The following is a 13308-nucleotide window of genomic DNA, read 5'->3' as shown; positions in this document are numbered from 1 at the left end:
AATGTATTAATAAGTGTTCAATGTAAAAGGCCCCAGAACATATTGCCTATGAATATCATTGTGAAAATGTATTAATAAGTGTTCAATGTAAAAGGCCCCAGAACATATTGCCTATGAATATCATTGTGAAAATGTATTAATAAGTGTTCAATGTAAAAGGCCCCAGAACATATTGCCTATGAATGTCATTGTGAAAATGTATTAATAAGTGTTCAATGTAAAAGGCCCCAGAACATATTGCCTATGAATATCATTGTGAAAATGTATTAATAAGTGTTAAATGTAAAAGGCCCCAGAACATATTGCCTATGAATATCATTGTGAAAATGTATTAATAAGTGTTCAATGTAAAAGGCCAAAACTAAATTGCCTAAAACACTAACGTAAACATGTAAAAATAGGTGCTGAATGCAAAATGCCCAAGAACACGTTGCATATAACCTCCAGTGTAATCCTGTATTAACTGGTGCTCAGAATATCATAGAACACGTTTCCAATAACTATCACTGTGGAAATGTAATAATATGTGCTCAATGCAAAAATGGAAAATGCCTCAGTCATCAATTCCACGAAACGATTAAAGTCCCTTATAATAGAATTAAGCTTAGTTCTCTATCTTTGTTAATTTGCGTTATACTTTCTTCTTAAAGAGTTTCTAGACTTTAAATAGGAATTGTCCTCATTATAATAACAGATAAACATTTTTCATTTATCCAAATTAAAATCAACAGGTATTTTGGCTAATTAAAATAAGCTACCTAAACCTGATTAATTTCAGTATTTTCCTGAAATTTGAGCCCGAATATATATTTTTCCGTTTACTCGTTCTAAAATCCTTAAACAGTACATCGTTTGTTTGTTCAAAGTTGTATCTCTTCTTGACTAAAACATATTATCCTTACGCATCTTAACTTATGGAATCTTGTCTAAACATGTATTTTACCCTTAAGCCTATGATGGATTAGGTCCACCACCTGACGTCATCATCTCCATCCCAGAGGTGCTGTGTTTGAACACATTGGCGGGGTCTGGCCAGGTCCCAGCAACACCAGCAGCAAGGATGATACCAGATAGCAGCGTGAAGAAGTCTGAAAGGTGGGACAAGAGAAATGAGACATACTGCTGTTGGACTAAACAACAGGCCCCAATTTCTCGAAACTTCTTAAGCTTAAAAGGCATAAGAAGCTTATTTCAACTAGGAAAAATACATACTTAAATGGGATTTTGATTGATGAAAAATGTGTTTTTGTGATTATCATAAAGATTATTCCTATCTAAAGTATAAAAAAATCAAGATAAATATAATTGATTGAGAAACAAAAATAGTGAGCTTAGCTTAATCCCGTTATAAGTGACTTAAGAAGTTTTGAGAAATTGGGTCCTGTGATTATTAACTTGGTGACCACAAACCAAACTCACATGCGCCCAGGCCGTATATCGTACCCAGGTCGGCTAGACGAGGAAGGAGTGGACGAATCGCTGCGCTCACCGGACGACCGGACCAAATCATTCACAACTCACTGTTTTCACTTTTAAATTAAAATGGGATTACAGCTGTGAAATTTGAGATAAAAAATGGGACAACAGTTTTCACAATTGTGTCAGTCTTTATGTCTATGAGCCATATTTCACAATTATGATCTCAAATTCATTATCGAATTTTTGAGCTTATCTTAGGGCGTTTTTGTTGATACCAAACCGGTTTCAGATTGGTTTTTAATGGTTTCAGCAGTTTCGAAACCGTTATTGATAGTTTTGCTTGAAGTTACAAATGCATGTTTTAGTGTACAGTTTAAACAAAATGGCGTAGCTACTGCATGTAGCAATTACTTCTAATTATTAATAGTTTCATGGTTTATTTCATATCATATATATGCATAAAGGCCATAGGCCCATGAGCAAACAAGAATTATGCATATATACACATATCATGACAATTCATAGATCAGCGGTCAAATACAAATTCATAGATACAATATTTTTTACAATATCTAACACTATATTATTATATAATTCAAACCAAAATATTTATAATACTACAATATTATCACAGTGAGGGGACAGTGAGGGGACAGTGGTTGCTATACAGATATCAGCATCACCAACAGTTTTGAATAACCAAACTTCATTAAACCCTAATGTTTGAAAAATATCTCTAACGCTCTTTGCCCATGATTTACAATTAGCCGGTGTCTCTAAGTCTTTATACAATATTTTATAAACTTCTCTTATATATTTGATATCATCACAATTCAAATTTTTTAACCAGTACTTTATAACGCTTATAATTCTTTAAGTGACTAATGGTGTTCTTCCTAGTTCTCAATAAACAAAATTGTTCTGTGTTTGAGTTCTTACACCTAGAATCTCTTTACAGAATTTCAAATGAACTCTTTCTATCTTTACGCTATCGTGTAACCCCCAGACTTCACCTGGTGATTAATATTAGCTCATTTGCCCATTGTAAGGCAATGTTATCAAAAAGATTGAGTTTCAACAAACTTGGTTGATCACTTTCCGCCATGTTATTTTTAAAGTAAACACAAATCAAATTTTTCGGATGGAACGAACCGATGAAACCGCCTCCGATTAAAAAAAAAACGATAAAACTGGTTTTGGTTTTATTTGGAACTGTAACACTGTAACAACAAAAACACAGTTCGTTCAACCGATATAAACCGAAACCAGTTATTTACCAACAAAAACCCCCTTGCTGACGATATTAAGTCAAACTAACTTATATATGAACACAATCTATAATGATAGGACAAAAAGAGGTCATTTAATTGTCTCGTTATTGTTAAATTATCCTTAAGAAAATTGCCTAAATCATTAATGAGACACACCTAGCGGATCGAGGGGTGGTACAACCGGTTCGCCTCGACACCCAACCCCCTCCCTCAGAATATGCGAGTATCCAACAAAAATAACAATAAACAAAAACATGTTGTGTATGAGAATTTGTAATATAATTAACCAAAACGAATACATGGTAGCTACCCATGAAAGGTCAGTGCAGGATGGCACACCGTGATTTATTGTTACCTCTCAGATTAAAATGTGCATCCGGAAAGTACATGGATTCGTCAAGCAGAGTTCACTTTTTAGATTTTGCGTAAGTTTTGACGAGTTCTGAGGTTTTGTCAGGATAATATAGTCTTTATGATAATCCGATAAATAACAATTTATTTCGTAAAATCATGTGAAATGTGGCTAAATGAAACAAAATACTTACCAATAAGCTTGTTACGCTTAATATTGTTCGGGGCCGTTCTATTAAGAACCCTAGGAAGGATTGAATTAAAGTGACACTTTTATTTAAAATCAATACATACAGATGTATAGCAAACATATATTTTGAGTGATTAACCTTTAACTCAATAACTGATAACAATATTTAACCATATATTAAATACCTGAACACGCAAACATATTAAATGATTGGTGAGTGCTAAAAGATTCCTGTGATTTACTATCGCCTCGTAAGTTAAAAATACCGTGTTTTCTGCACCTTTCTTTCAAATTAAACTTGGTATCTTTCATAAGAACCATTGTTTTTCACATTTATTAATCCCTTTTGTTATATTTAAACAATTATATTTATTGTGGTCAATCTGATTTGAGAGTAAGAATGACCTTTAAATCAATGCAGAATAACTGCTGAAAATCTCTTCTAGACATACATTCGATCCCTGACATGCAAACATCATAGGAAAAGCAATAGCGGATTTATCAGCAAAATAATAGTGGAATAAATCCGAAAACACATGCAAGAAAATCGAACAGGAAAAATGAATATTTTAATAATTAACTAGAACATACGGATGCACATTTCTGGATAAGCACATGTTAAATGCTACTTTGGACAGGCCAATACGCGGGGAAGCTTACACGAAGCTAGCAATACAGAATGCAATAAAGTATGAAATAGGAAAGCATGGTATGCAAGTTAAAAAGCAAGATGTACACATCAGAAAGCTAGATGTACAAATCAGAATGCAAGATGTACACATCAGAAAGCTAGATGTACAAATCAGAATGCAAGATGTACAAATTGGAACGCAGAATGCAAGATGTTCAAGTCAGAAAGCAGGATGTATAAAATAAAATGCAAGATGTATATATCAGAATGTAAGATGTATATATCAGAATGTAAGATGTACAAATCAGAATGCAAGATGTATAAATCAAAATGCAAGATGTATACATTAAAATGCAAGATGTATAAATCAGAATGTAAGATGTACAAATCAGAAGGTAACATGTACAAATTAGAACGCAGAATGCAAGATGTATAAAATAAAATGAAAGATATATAAATCGGAATGTAAGATGTACAAACCAGAATGTAAGATCTACAAATCAGAATGCAAGATGTACAAGTCAGAAAGCATGATGTATAAAATAAAATGCAAGATGTATATATCAGAATGTAAGATGTACAAACCAGAATGCAAGATGTATAAAATAAAATCCAAGATGTATACATTAAAATTCATGATTAGAAAATTAGAATGCGAGATGTACAAATAAGAATGCAAGATGTACAAATCAGAATGCAAGATGTACAAATTAGAACGCAGAAGGCAAGATATATAAATTAAAATGCAAGATGTTCAAATTAGAAAGCATAATCTAAGATGTATAAATTAAAATGCAAGATGTACAAATTAGAATGCAAGATGTACAAACAAGAATGTTACATGTACAAATAAGAATGCAAGATGTACAAACAAGAATGTTACATGTACAAATCAGAAAGCAAGATGTACAAACAAGAATGTTACATGTCCAAATCAGAATGCAAGATGTACAAATCAGAAAGCAAGATGTACAAACAAGAATGTTACATGTACAAATAAGAATGCAAGATGTACAAACAAGAATGTTACATGTACAAATCAGAAAGCAAGATGTACAAACAAGAATGTTACATGTCCAAATCAGAATGCAAGATGTACAAATCAGAAAGCAAGATATACAAACAAAAATGTTACATGTACAAATTAGAATGCAAGATGCACAAACAAGAATGCTACATGAACAAATCATAATGCAAGATGTACAAATCAGAAAGCAAGATGTACAAAGTAGAACGCAGAATGCAAGATGTATAAATTGAAATGCAAGATGTACTAATTAGAACGCAGAATGCAAGATGTATAAATTAAAATGCAAGATGTATAAATCAGAATGTTATATGTACAAATCAGTATGTTAGAGGTACGAATCAGAATGCAAGATGTACAAATAAGAATGCAAGATGTACACATTAAAACGCAGAATGCAAGATGTATATATTAAAATGCAACATATATAAATCAGAATGTATGATGTACAAATCAAAACGCAGAATGCAGGATGTATAAATCAAAATGCAAGATGTATAATTTAAAATGCAAGATGTATTAATCAGAAAGTAAGATGTACAAATTAGAATGCATAATGTACAAATTAGAATGCACGATGTACAAATCAGAATGCAAGATGTACATTTTGAATATAAAATGTACAAATTAGAATGCAAGATGTACAAATTAAAACGCAGCATGCAAGGATGTATAAATCAGAATGCAAGATGTATAATTTAAAATGCAAGATGTATAAATCAGAATGTAAGATGTACAAATCAGAATGTAATATGTACAAATCAGAATGCAAGATGTACAAATTAGAATGCAAGATGTACAAATCAGAATGCAAGATGTACAAATTAGAATGCAAGATGTATAAATTAGAAAGCAAAATGTACAATTCAAAATGTAAGATGTATAAATCAGAATGCAATATGTATAAATAAGAATGCACGATGTATAAATCAGAATGTAAGATGTACAAATCAGAAAGTAAGATGTACAAATCAGAATGCAAAATGTATAAATCAGAATGCAAGATGTAAAAATCATAACGCAAGATGTACAAATCAGAATGTAAGATGCACAAATCAGAAACTAATATGTACAAATATGAATGTAAGAAATAAAGATCAGAATATAAGATGTACAAATCAGAATGCAAGATGTATAAATCAGAAAGCAAGATGTACAAATCAGAATGCAAGATGTACAAATCAGAATACAAGATGTACAAATCAGTATGTACAAATCAGAATACAAGATGTACAAATGCGAAATCAAGATGTACAAATCAGAATGCAAGATGTACAAATCAATATGTACAAATCAGAATGCAAGATGTACAACTCAGAATACAAGATGTACCAATTCGAAAACAAAATGTACAAATCAGAATGCAAGATGTACAAATCAGAAAGCAAGCTGTATAAATCAGAAAGCAAGATGTATAAATCAGAATTGCAAGATGGATTTTTTTATTCAATACCTCTACATACGAAAACGTGTATGTGCCCCAATAAACACATCGATTTACCGGTAACACTTCACCGGCGTTTATGGGGGACTGAGAAAATTAGTATGCTACAAGACGCGAGATTGATTCGACCCCTAAGGGTGGCACATACGATTGCAGTCCGTTACATCCGTGATTATAAAACTCATTTACTAAATAGGAACGTTTAAATGCTTACATTTTCTGTTTTTAACATCATCACTGTGAGGCACCCGGATGTATAAGGGCATCTCGATTTCTCCCTGACCCCAATTCTGCTGTAACTGTTGGGCATGCGCAGTCAGGAAACATACCGCAATAAGCGATATTGGGAACACGTGGACCGCCCTCATTTAGCCCCTGTAACAGGTCGTATATGTTATGGTTATGTGTAACCTGTACTTGTATAGTACGGTTGTGTTCTTAAGCTGTAGGGTAGCGTTTTTACAGTAGCTGGACTTCCGTTTCCGGGTTTCTTTGGTAGCGGCGAGTTTAAGAAAACTATAGACGTAAAGATATCTTATAGTATCAAAGTAAGATTGTATAATATTCATGTTTTCATATTCCATAAGTCGTAATGAATAATTCCAAATTTGAATAACGGTCTTATTTATTAAAATTATATGTTTATATCTCTTCGGAAACTTGAGCAATGTATCTTTTCGTTTATCCTTTGTCTCACAAAAACTAAAATACTGTTATTGAGTAAAAAACAAAGAGAATATGAACCCCAAAAAATATGCTAAATAGGAAACATCCTGCTTCTAGACTTGGCAGACATGTGATACCCCTGTTCCTTATTTAAGTGTGTTTACGACAATAGCAATGGCTAAAAATGAACTTAATGCTGACCTGTCAGATCTGTGACTACCCTACTCTTTATTTAAGTGCGTGTAGTATAATGTCAAATGACTAGACAGTGAACATAATGCTGACTTGTGCGACCTGTGGAACCCTGTTCTTTATTCAAGCGCGTGTATTACCATTTTAATGACAATGCAAGTAAACATAAAGGTGGCTTGTCAGACTTGAGACTTTCCTACTCTTTATCCAAGTGCGTGTATTACGTGTCTTTTCAAACTCTTCTTTTGGTATACTGTTTAAAGCCTGGTAAAAGTCATAACGACATCCGCGTTCACTCGAATTGATGTGGGGTAAATCAAGAAGATACAAGCTTATAGGTCTCGGCTGTGTTGTGAATGTTGCAAATATTTTGTGCTCAATGCAGAGCAATTTGCGGATACTGTATCGTGCAAGAGCTTGACAAATCACATCCAGGTATTAAGCGCTTGGTAAGATGTATTAACTCCATAGAGATCATGATCCGTATAAAATGTTACCCTTATGTGTTCACGTACTGGGACTCTGGTTTAATTTCTACTGTCAAAACTTGAACATTTGATGGCGGGCTTTTAACCGTCACATCGGTGAAAAACTCGCTTAACCGTCTTTGAATTTAGAAAGCAATGCCGACACCTTTTTAACAAACGCCAGCTTCTCTTATGATATCAACAAGTGCGATACTCAACGTGTCCAACGTGTCCAAACCTGCACATTTTTAATTCCATTAATTCAAATTCACTGCTAGAGAATTTATGCCTAATATGTTTCCTATCTATTCCACAATAAGATGGACATATTGCCAGTATCTATATCTTTGTAAGAGCCCGAGGAAATCAGCCAGCTCGGCATGGGCTACTCTTTTATGTTTTTAAGTATCGTCTTAAACAAGGATATCCATCTTGCAACAGTACCGTCCGGAATGTGTAATGCACTCGTTCCAAGTTGGCCGCGAATTTGCAACACATTCTTTGCTCTTACCGGATATTTACTCCAGGTGCAGCAACAATTCAGTAAGATTGTTGCCTTTATCGTATTGAACTTCTTCTGAACAAGGACAACGTGTATAATTTGGATAGGCTGATTTTTAATTTTACTGTGTTTTGGACATTTATTTTACATATTAATTTAAACTTTTTTTCAGCGATTGTAAACACGAAAATACACCATCATATTCTTGGCAAAAGTTTACGCGAGAGTATGAATTATGGGGGAAACCAGAGACCCACTTGTCCGGCTAGGGGACCACAAACCAAACTCACATGTACCTAGGCTAAGAAGTGAACCTGGGTCGCGTAGGTGGAAAGCGAGTGTACTCTTACCCTCCCCCAAGGTAGTCTGATAGAAGAATCAATTATTACTAGTATGCAATACATGAATGAGTTGAAACCGTGATTTTGCCTCTTTGCCATTTGGCTACGTTAATTGCAATTCTCATTCTTATTAATAAGGCATGTCTTATCTAAATTCAAAACTTTATTTTTGCTTTTGATTTGATCATTTTTGGCAATATGCAGTATTTTAAACGAAATATATACAAGGAACGCTTTTGTCGTCTGCTCAATCACGGGGGCTACTTTAACTTGTAAGTGTGAAATGCTACATTAAAGTCAATTTCGGTAAATTTTGGTTGCAAGACAACCGTCTCGGGCAAACGATTTAGTCGCAAACAGACGCTAGTAGAGAAAGAAATAGTGCCCGATATCCGGTTAGGCTAAGATGGCAGCTGTTTTGTTTCAAACGATGGAAGCAATCCAAACAGATTGTATTTTGATTACCTTCTCAAAGACACACACAACTCTTGGCGCTTCTTCCAAACGTATTCCACTGTACATGTATATACTAGCAAAATAAAACAAGCTAGTACGAAGTAATTGTTATCTTAAGTTTTTAAACAAGCATCAACTAATTTGGAAAAAAAAATCTTTGTGATTGAATGAATAAAAAAATATTCTCTTATTCCTTTTTAATAAGTGAACAAATTTATGTTATCACTCCTACCTTTAATCGTCGAGTGACACTGACAACCCGATGTCTATATGACCCGAACGCCGGTCACATAAACTTCAAAGTGTGCACCTAAAGGGAAAGTCATGTCGGACTTGCCCACTTTTATTAAAGTGCATACACATGTGTATATGTTCACATTTTCAACTTTTGAGAATAATCATTGAACTTTGGTACAATTTTAAATTTATGTTGGCCCAGTCAGCACAACGAGGGGTGAATGCGAAAAGGTTCTAAGTGATATAAGATAGAGTAGCAGATAGAACCTTTTCGCTTTCACCCCTCGGCAAGCAAACAAGTATTAATTCTTGTCACGTGTATATAATACTTAAAGCACACTCTCATGTTCCATGTTGCACGTGTAATCCATGCTATGTCAAATGGTCAAGTCTATTTAACACCTCGACATCAGACTATTGTTTTTAAATATTTGAGTTTTCCATGTTTCTACCACGTAATATTTGAACATAAAGAATGAAGAATAAGAATGCTTGCGAGTACTATAACAAAACGAAATGAAGTACACAACTGAAATGATACCATTTACACAATCATTATTTATTGATCCAAACTAATGAAGAGTGAGACTTACTATTTCTATAGAAATAAGCGCTTTACTGTTTTTACCGTTAAGAACTGTTAACGGTGCCATAATTCAGAACAAAATGAACTAATTATTCTAATAAAATGGTACAGTATCTTAGTGATGAACGCATCGTCCAACGAGAAAGGCAGAGCGGCGACTAAAGACACTCGGCGAGAGATACTCACAGCGAAGCACAAAGCGGACACTACTTGAGAGTCACACAGAGTCGGCTTTCAGGCACTCAACCGGTGGTACAGAGCATGGGTTGTCAGGGACTCAACGAAAGACAGGCAACGTCTGAAAATCAGGTATTTAGCCAGAGTCTTACACCGCTAGCTAACATGCATCCACGAGGAGCACACTGTGTCGTCTAGCAGGCACTCGACAAAACATACAAATTCGACCAACATCATGACAATGGAAGACGGTAAACTTCAACTCACCGGCACTCTCTTACGAGATACACTGATCATCGGCTAACAGTCACTCAACGATGTGCACAACACAAGAGTCGCATACCGTTAGTTGACAAACACTCGCCGAGCGCAACGCAGTCTCGGCAATCAGGCACTCATTGAGAGACACAAAGCGTCGACTAACAGCCCCCCCATCGAGCGAAACACAGTCTCAGCAATCAGGCACTCAATGAGAGACACATTGCGTCGACTAACAGCCCCCCCATCGATTGACAAACAGTCTCGGCAATCAGACACTCAATGAGAGACACATAGCGTCAACTGACAGTCCCCCATCGAGCGACACACAGTCTCGGCAATCAGGCACTCAATGAGAGACACATAACGTCGGCTAACAGCCCCCATCGTGCGACACACAGTCTCGGCTATTAGGCACTCAATTAGAGACACATAGCGTCGACTAACAGCCCCCCATCGAGCGACACACAGTCTCGGCTATTAGGCACTCAATGAGAGACACGCAACGTCGACTAACAGCCCCCCATCGTGCGACACACAGTCTCGGCTATTAGACACTCAATGAGAGACACATAGCGCAGACTAACAGCCCCCCCCCCCATCGAGCGACACGCAGTCTCGGCAATCAGGCACTCAATGAGAGACACACAACGTCGGCTAACAGCCTCCCATCGAGCGACACAGAGTCTCGGCAATCAGGCACTCAATGAGAGACACATAGCGTCAACTGACAGTCCCCCATCGAGCGACACACAGTCTCGGCAATCAGGCACTCAATGAGAGACACATAACGTCGGCTAACAGCCCCCATCGAGCGACACACAGTCTCGGCTATTAGGCACTCAATGAGAGACACATAGCGTCGACTAACAGTCCCCCATCGAGCGACACACAGTCTCGGCAATAAGGCACTCAATGAGAGACACATAACGTCGGCTAACAGTCCCCCATCGAGCGACACACAGTCTCGGCAATCAGGCACTCAATGAGAGACACATAGCGTGGACCAACAGCCCCCATCGAGCGACACGCAGTCTCGGCAATCAGGCACTCAATGAGAGACACACAACGTTGGCTTACAGCCTCACATCGAGCGACACGCAGTCTCGGCAATCAGGCACTCAATGAGAGACACATAGCGTCGGCTAACAGGCTCCATCGTGCGACACACAGTCTCGGCTATTAGGCACTCAATGAGAGACACATAGCGTCGGCTAACAGCCTCCCATCGAGCGACACACAGTCTCGGCAATCAGGCACTCAATGAGAGACACATAACGTCGGCTAACAGCCCCCCCCCCCCATCGAGCGACACACAGTCTCGGCAATCAGGCACTCAATGAGAGACACATTGCGTCGACTAACAGCCTCCCATCGAGCGACACACAGTCTCGGCTATCAGGCACTCAAGAATGGATACACAGCGTCGACTAACAGCCTCCAATCGAGCGACACACAGTCTCGGCTATCAGGCACTCAAGAATGGATACACAGCGTCGACTAACAGCCTCCCATCGAGCGACACACAGTCTCGGCTATCAGGCACTCAAGAATGGATACACAGCGTCGACTAACAGCCTCCCATCGAGCGACACACAGTCTCGGCTATCAGGCACTCAATGAGAGACACATAGCGTCGACTAACAGCCTCCCATCGAGCGACACACAGTCTCGGCTATCAGGCACTCAAGAATGGATACACAGCGTCGACTAACAGCCTCCAATCGAGCGAAACACAGTCACGGTAATTAGGCACTCAATGAGAAAGATGTGGCGTGGACTAACAGCCTCCCATCGAGCAACACACAGTCTCGGTAATCAGGCAGATTTCTAAAAAGTGCAAAAAGCAGCTTAGCAACAGAATATCCTTCGATGTCTAAGCAAATGTGTGACAAGCAGGTCTAAGCTTATTATCTTTTAGACTTTTACTCCTTTTATCAGATTCAACTTTTTGTTGTTTGGCATGTTTGTACCAAGACTAACACAGAACATACAATAAAGAAATACTACAGAACTTGAAAAATGTTTTAATGATTCGTCTTAATTTACATAAATCTTCTTCATTGAGTTCATTTGTCAACATTACACCTAGGCAGGGTAAGATTCATCGCTATTAAACCCTAAAAATGTCTGTATGGTATCACACCAGAATATGTTCAAAACCATGTAGTTTTTAAGACATGCAATTTTAATCTCAGATATAAGCATCTAAGGCTGTTTTTAAATTAAATTCATATTTGATAGAATTTCCTTCAATTTCCATACAAAATAAATTAGATCTGTTTAATAAATTAATTCTTCTAATTTTAAATTATGGATCAGAAATTTGGGGTCTAAATAATTATCTTGCTCTAGAAAGAGTTCATTTAATTTTTTGTAAAAAAATCTTAGGTGTTAAAATTCAAGAATAATTTCATCTATGGAGAGCTTGGTAGAACTTCATTATTAAGCAGAAGAGCTGTTAATGTGATAAGATATTGGTTAAAAGTTGTTAAGTTAGAAGATCATAAATATACTAAAGGTGTTTACACTCAAATGTGTAGTTGCCCAGAAACACAGCCAAACTGTAGGTCTTGGGCGAAATCTGTGTGTACTTTGTTACAATCTCTTGGTTGAATCAAGGTGTTGGTGATGAACATATATTTATGTCTTTGCTGAAGTCTATGCTTAATGATACATTTATCCAAAACTGGAGGTCAGAACTTGATAACTCGTCACGTGCAAGAACTTATACACGGTTTTGTAATTTTGTGTTGCAACCTTACTTGACGGATGTTAGTATAAATAAATTTAGAAAGGATCTATGTAAATTAAGTTTATAACCTCATAGATTAGAAATAGAAGCAGAAAGATGGCACAGACCCGCCCCATATCTTTTGAAAATAGAAAATGTATTTTGTGTGATGTATTGGAAGATGAATTTCATTTTATTCTTGAATGCCCTCTGTATAACGAATTACGAAAGTCATATATCACTAAGTATTATCGAAAAAGACCAAACGTACCAAAATTTGTTAAATAAAGCAAACCGAAAATGTTAAAGTGAATAGAAATTTAGCCATGTATGTTAATTATGCATTTAATTTAAGAAAC

The 13308-nt window shown here is 36.5% G+C and overlaps 1 protein-coding gene across 1 annotated transcript in view; it reads right to left on the bottom strand.

Moving 5' to 3' along the window:
- Window positions 1-951: 951 nt before the first annotated feature.
- Window positions 952-13308, bottom strand: part of LOC128220047 (uncharacterized) — a 73451-nt gene continuing 61094 nt past the window's right edge. The window contains exon 2 of the mRNA XM_052928293.1: window positions 952-1088. Coding sequence (XP_052784253.1) covers window positions 952-1088 — 137 coding nt within the window. The remainder of the gene's footprint in view (window positions 1089-13308) is intronic.

This window comes from Mya arenaria, chromosome 15 (assembly GCF_026914265.1).
Source record: "Mya arenaria isolate MELC-2E11 chromosome 15, ASM2691426v1".
Classification (NCBI taxonomy): Eukaryota; Metazoa; Mollusca; class Bivalvia; order Myida; family Myidae; genus Mya; species Mya arenaria.
Note: the sequence above shows the minus strand (reverse complement) of the source record. Positions and strands in the feature narration are given on the sequence as shown.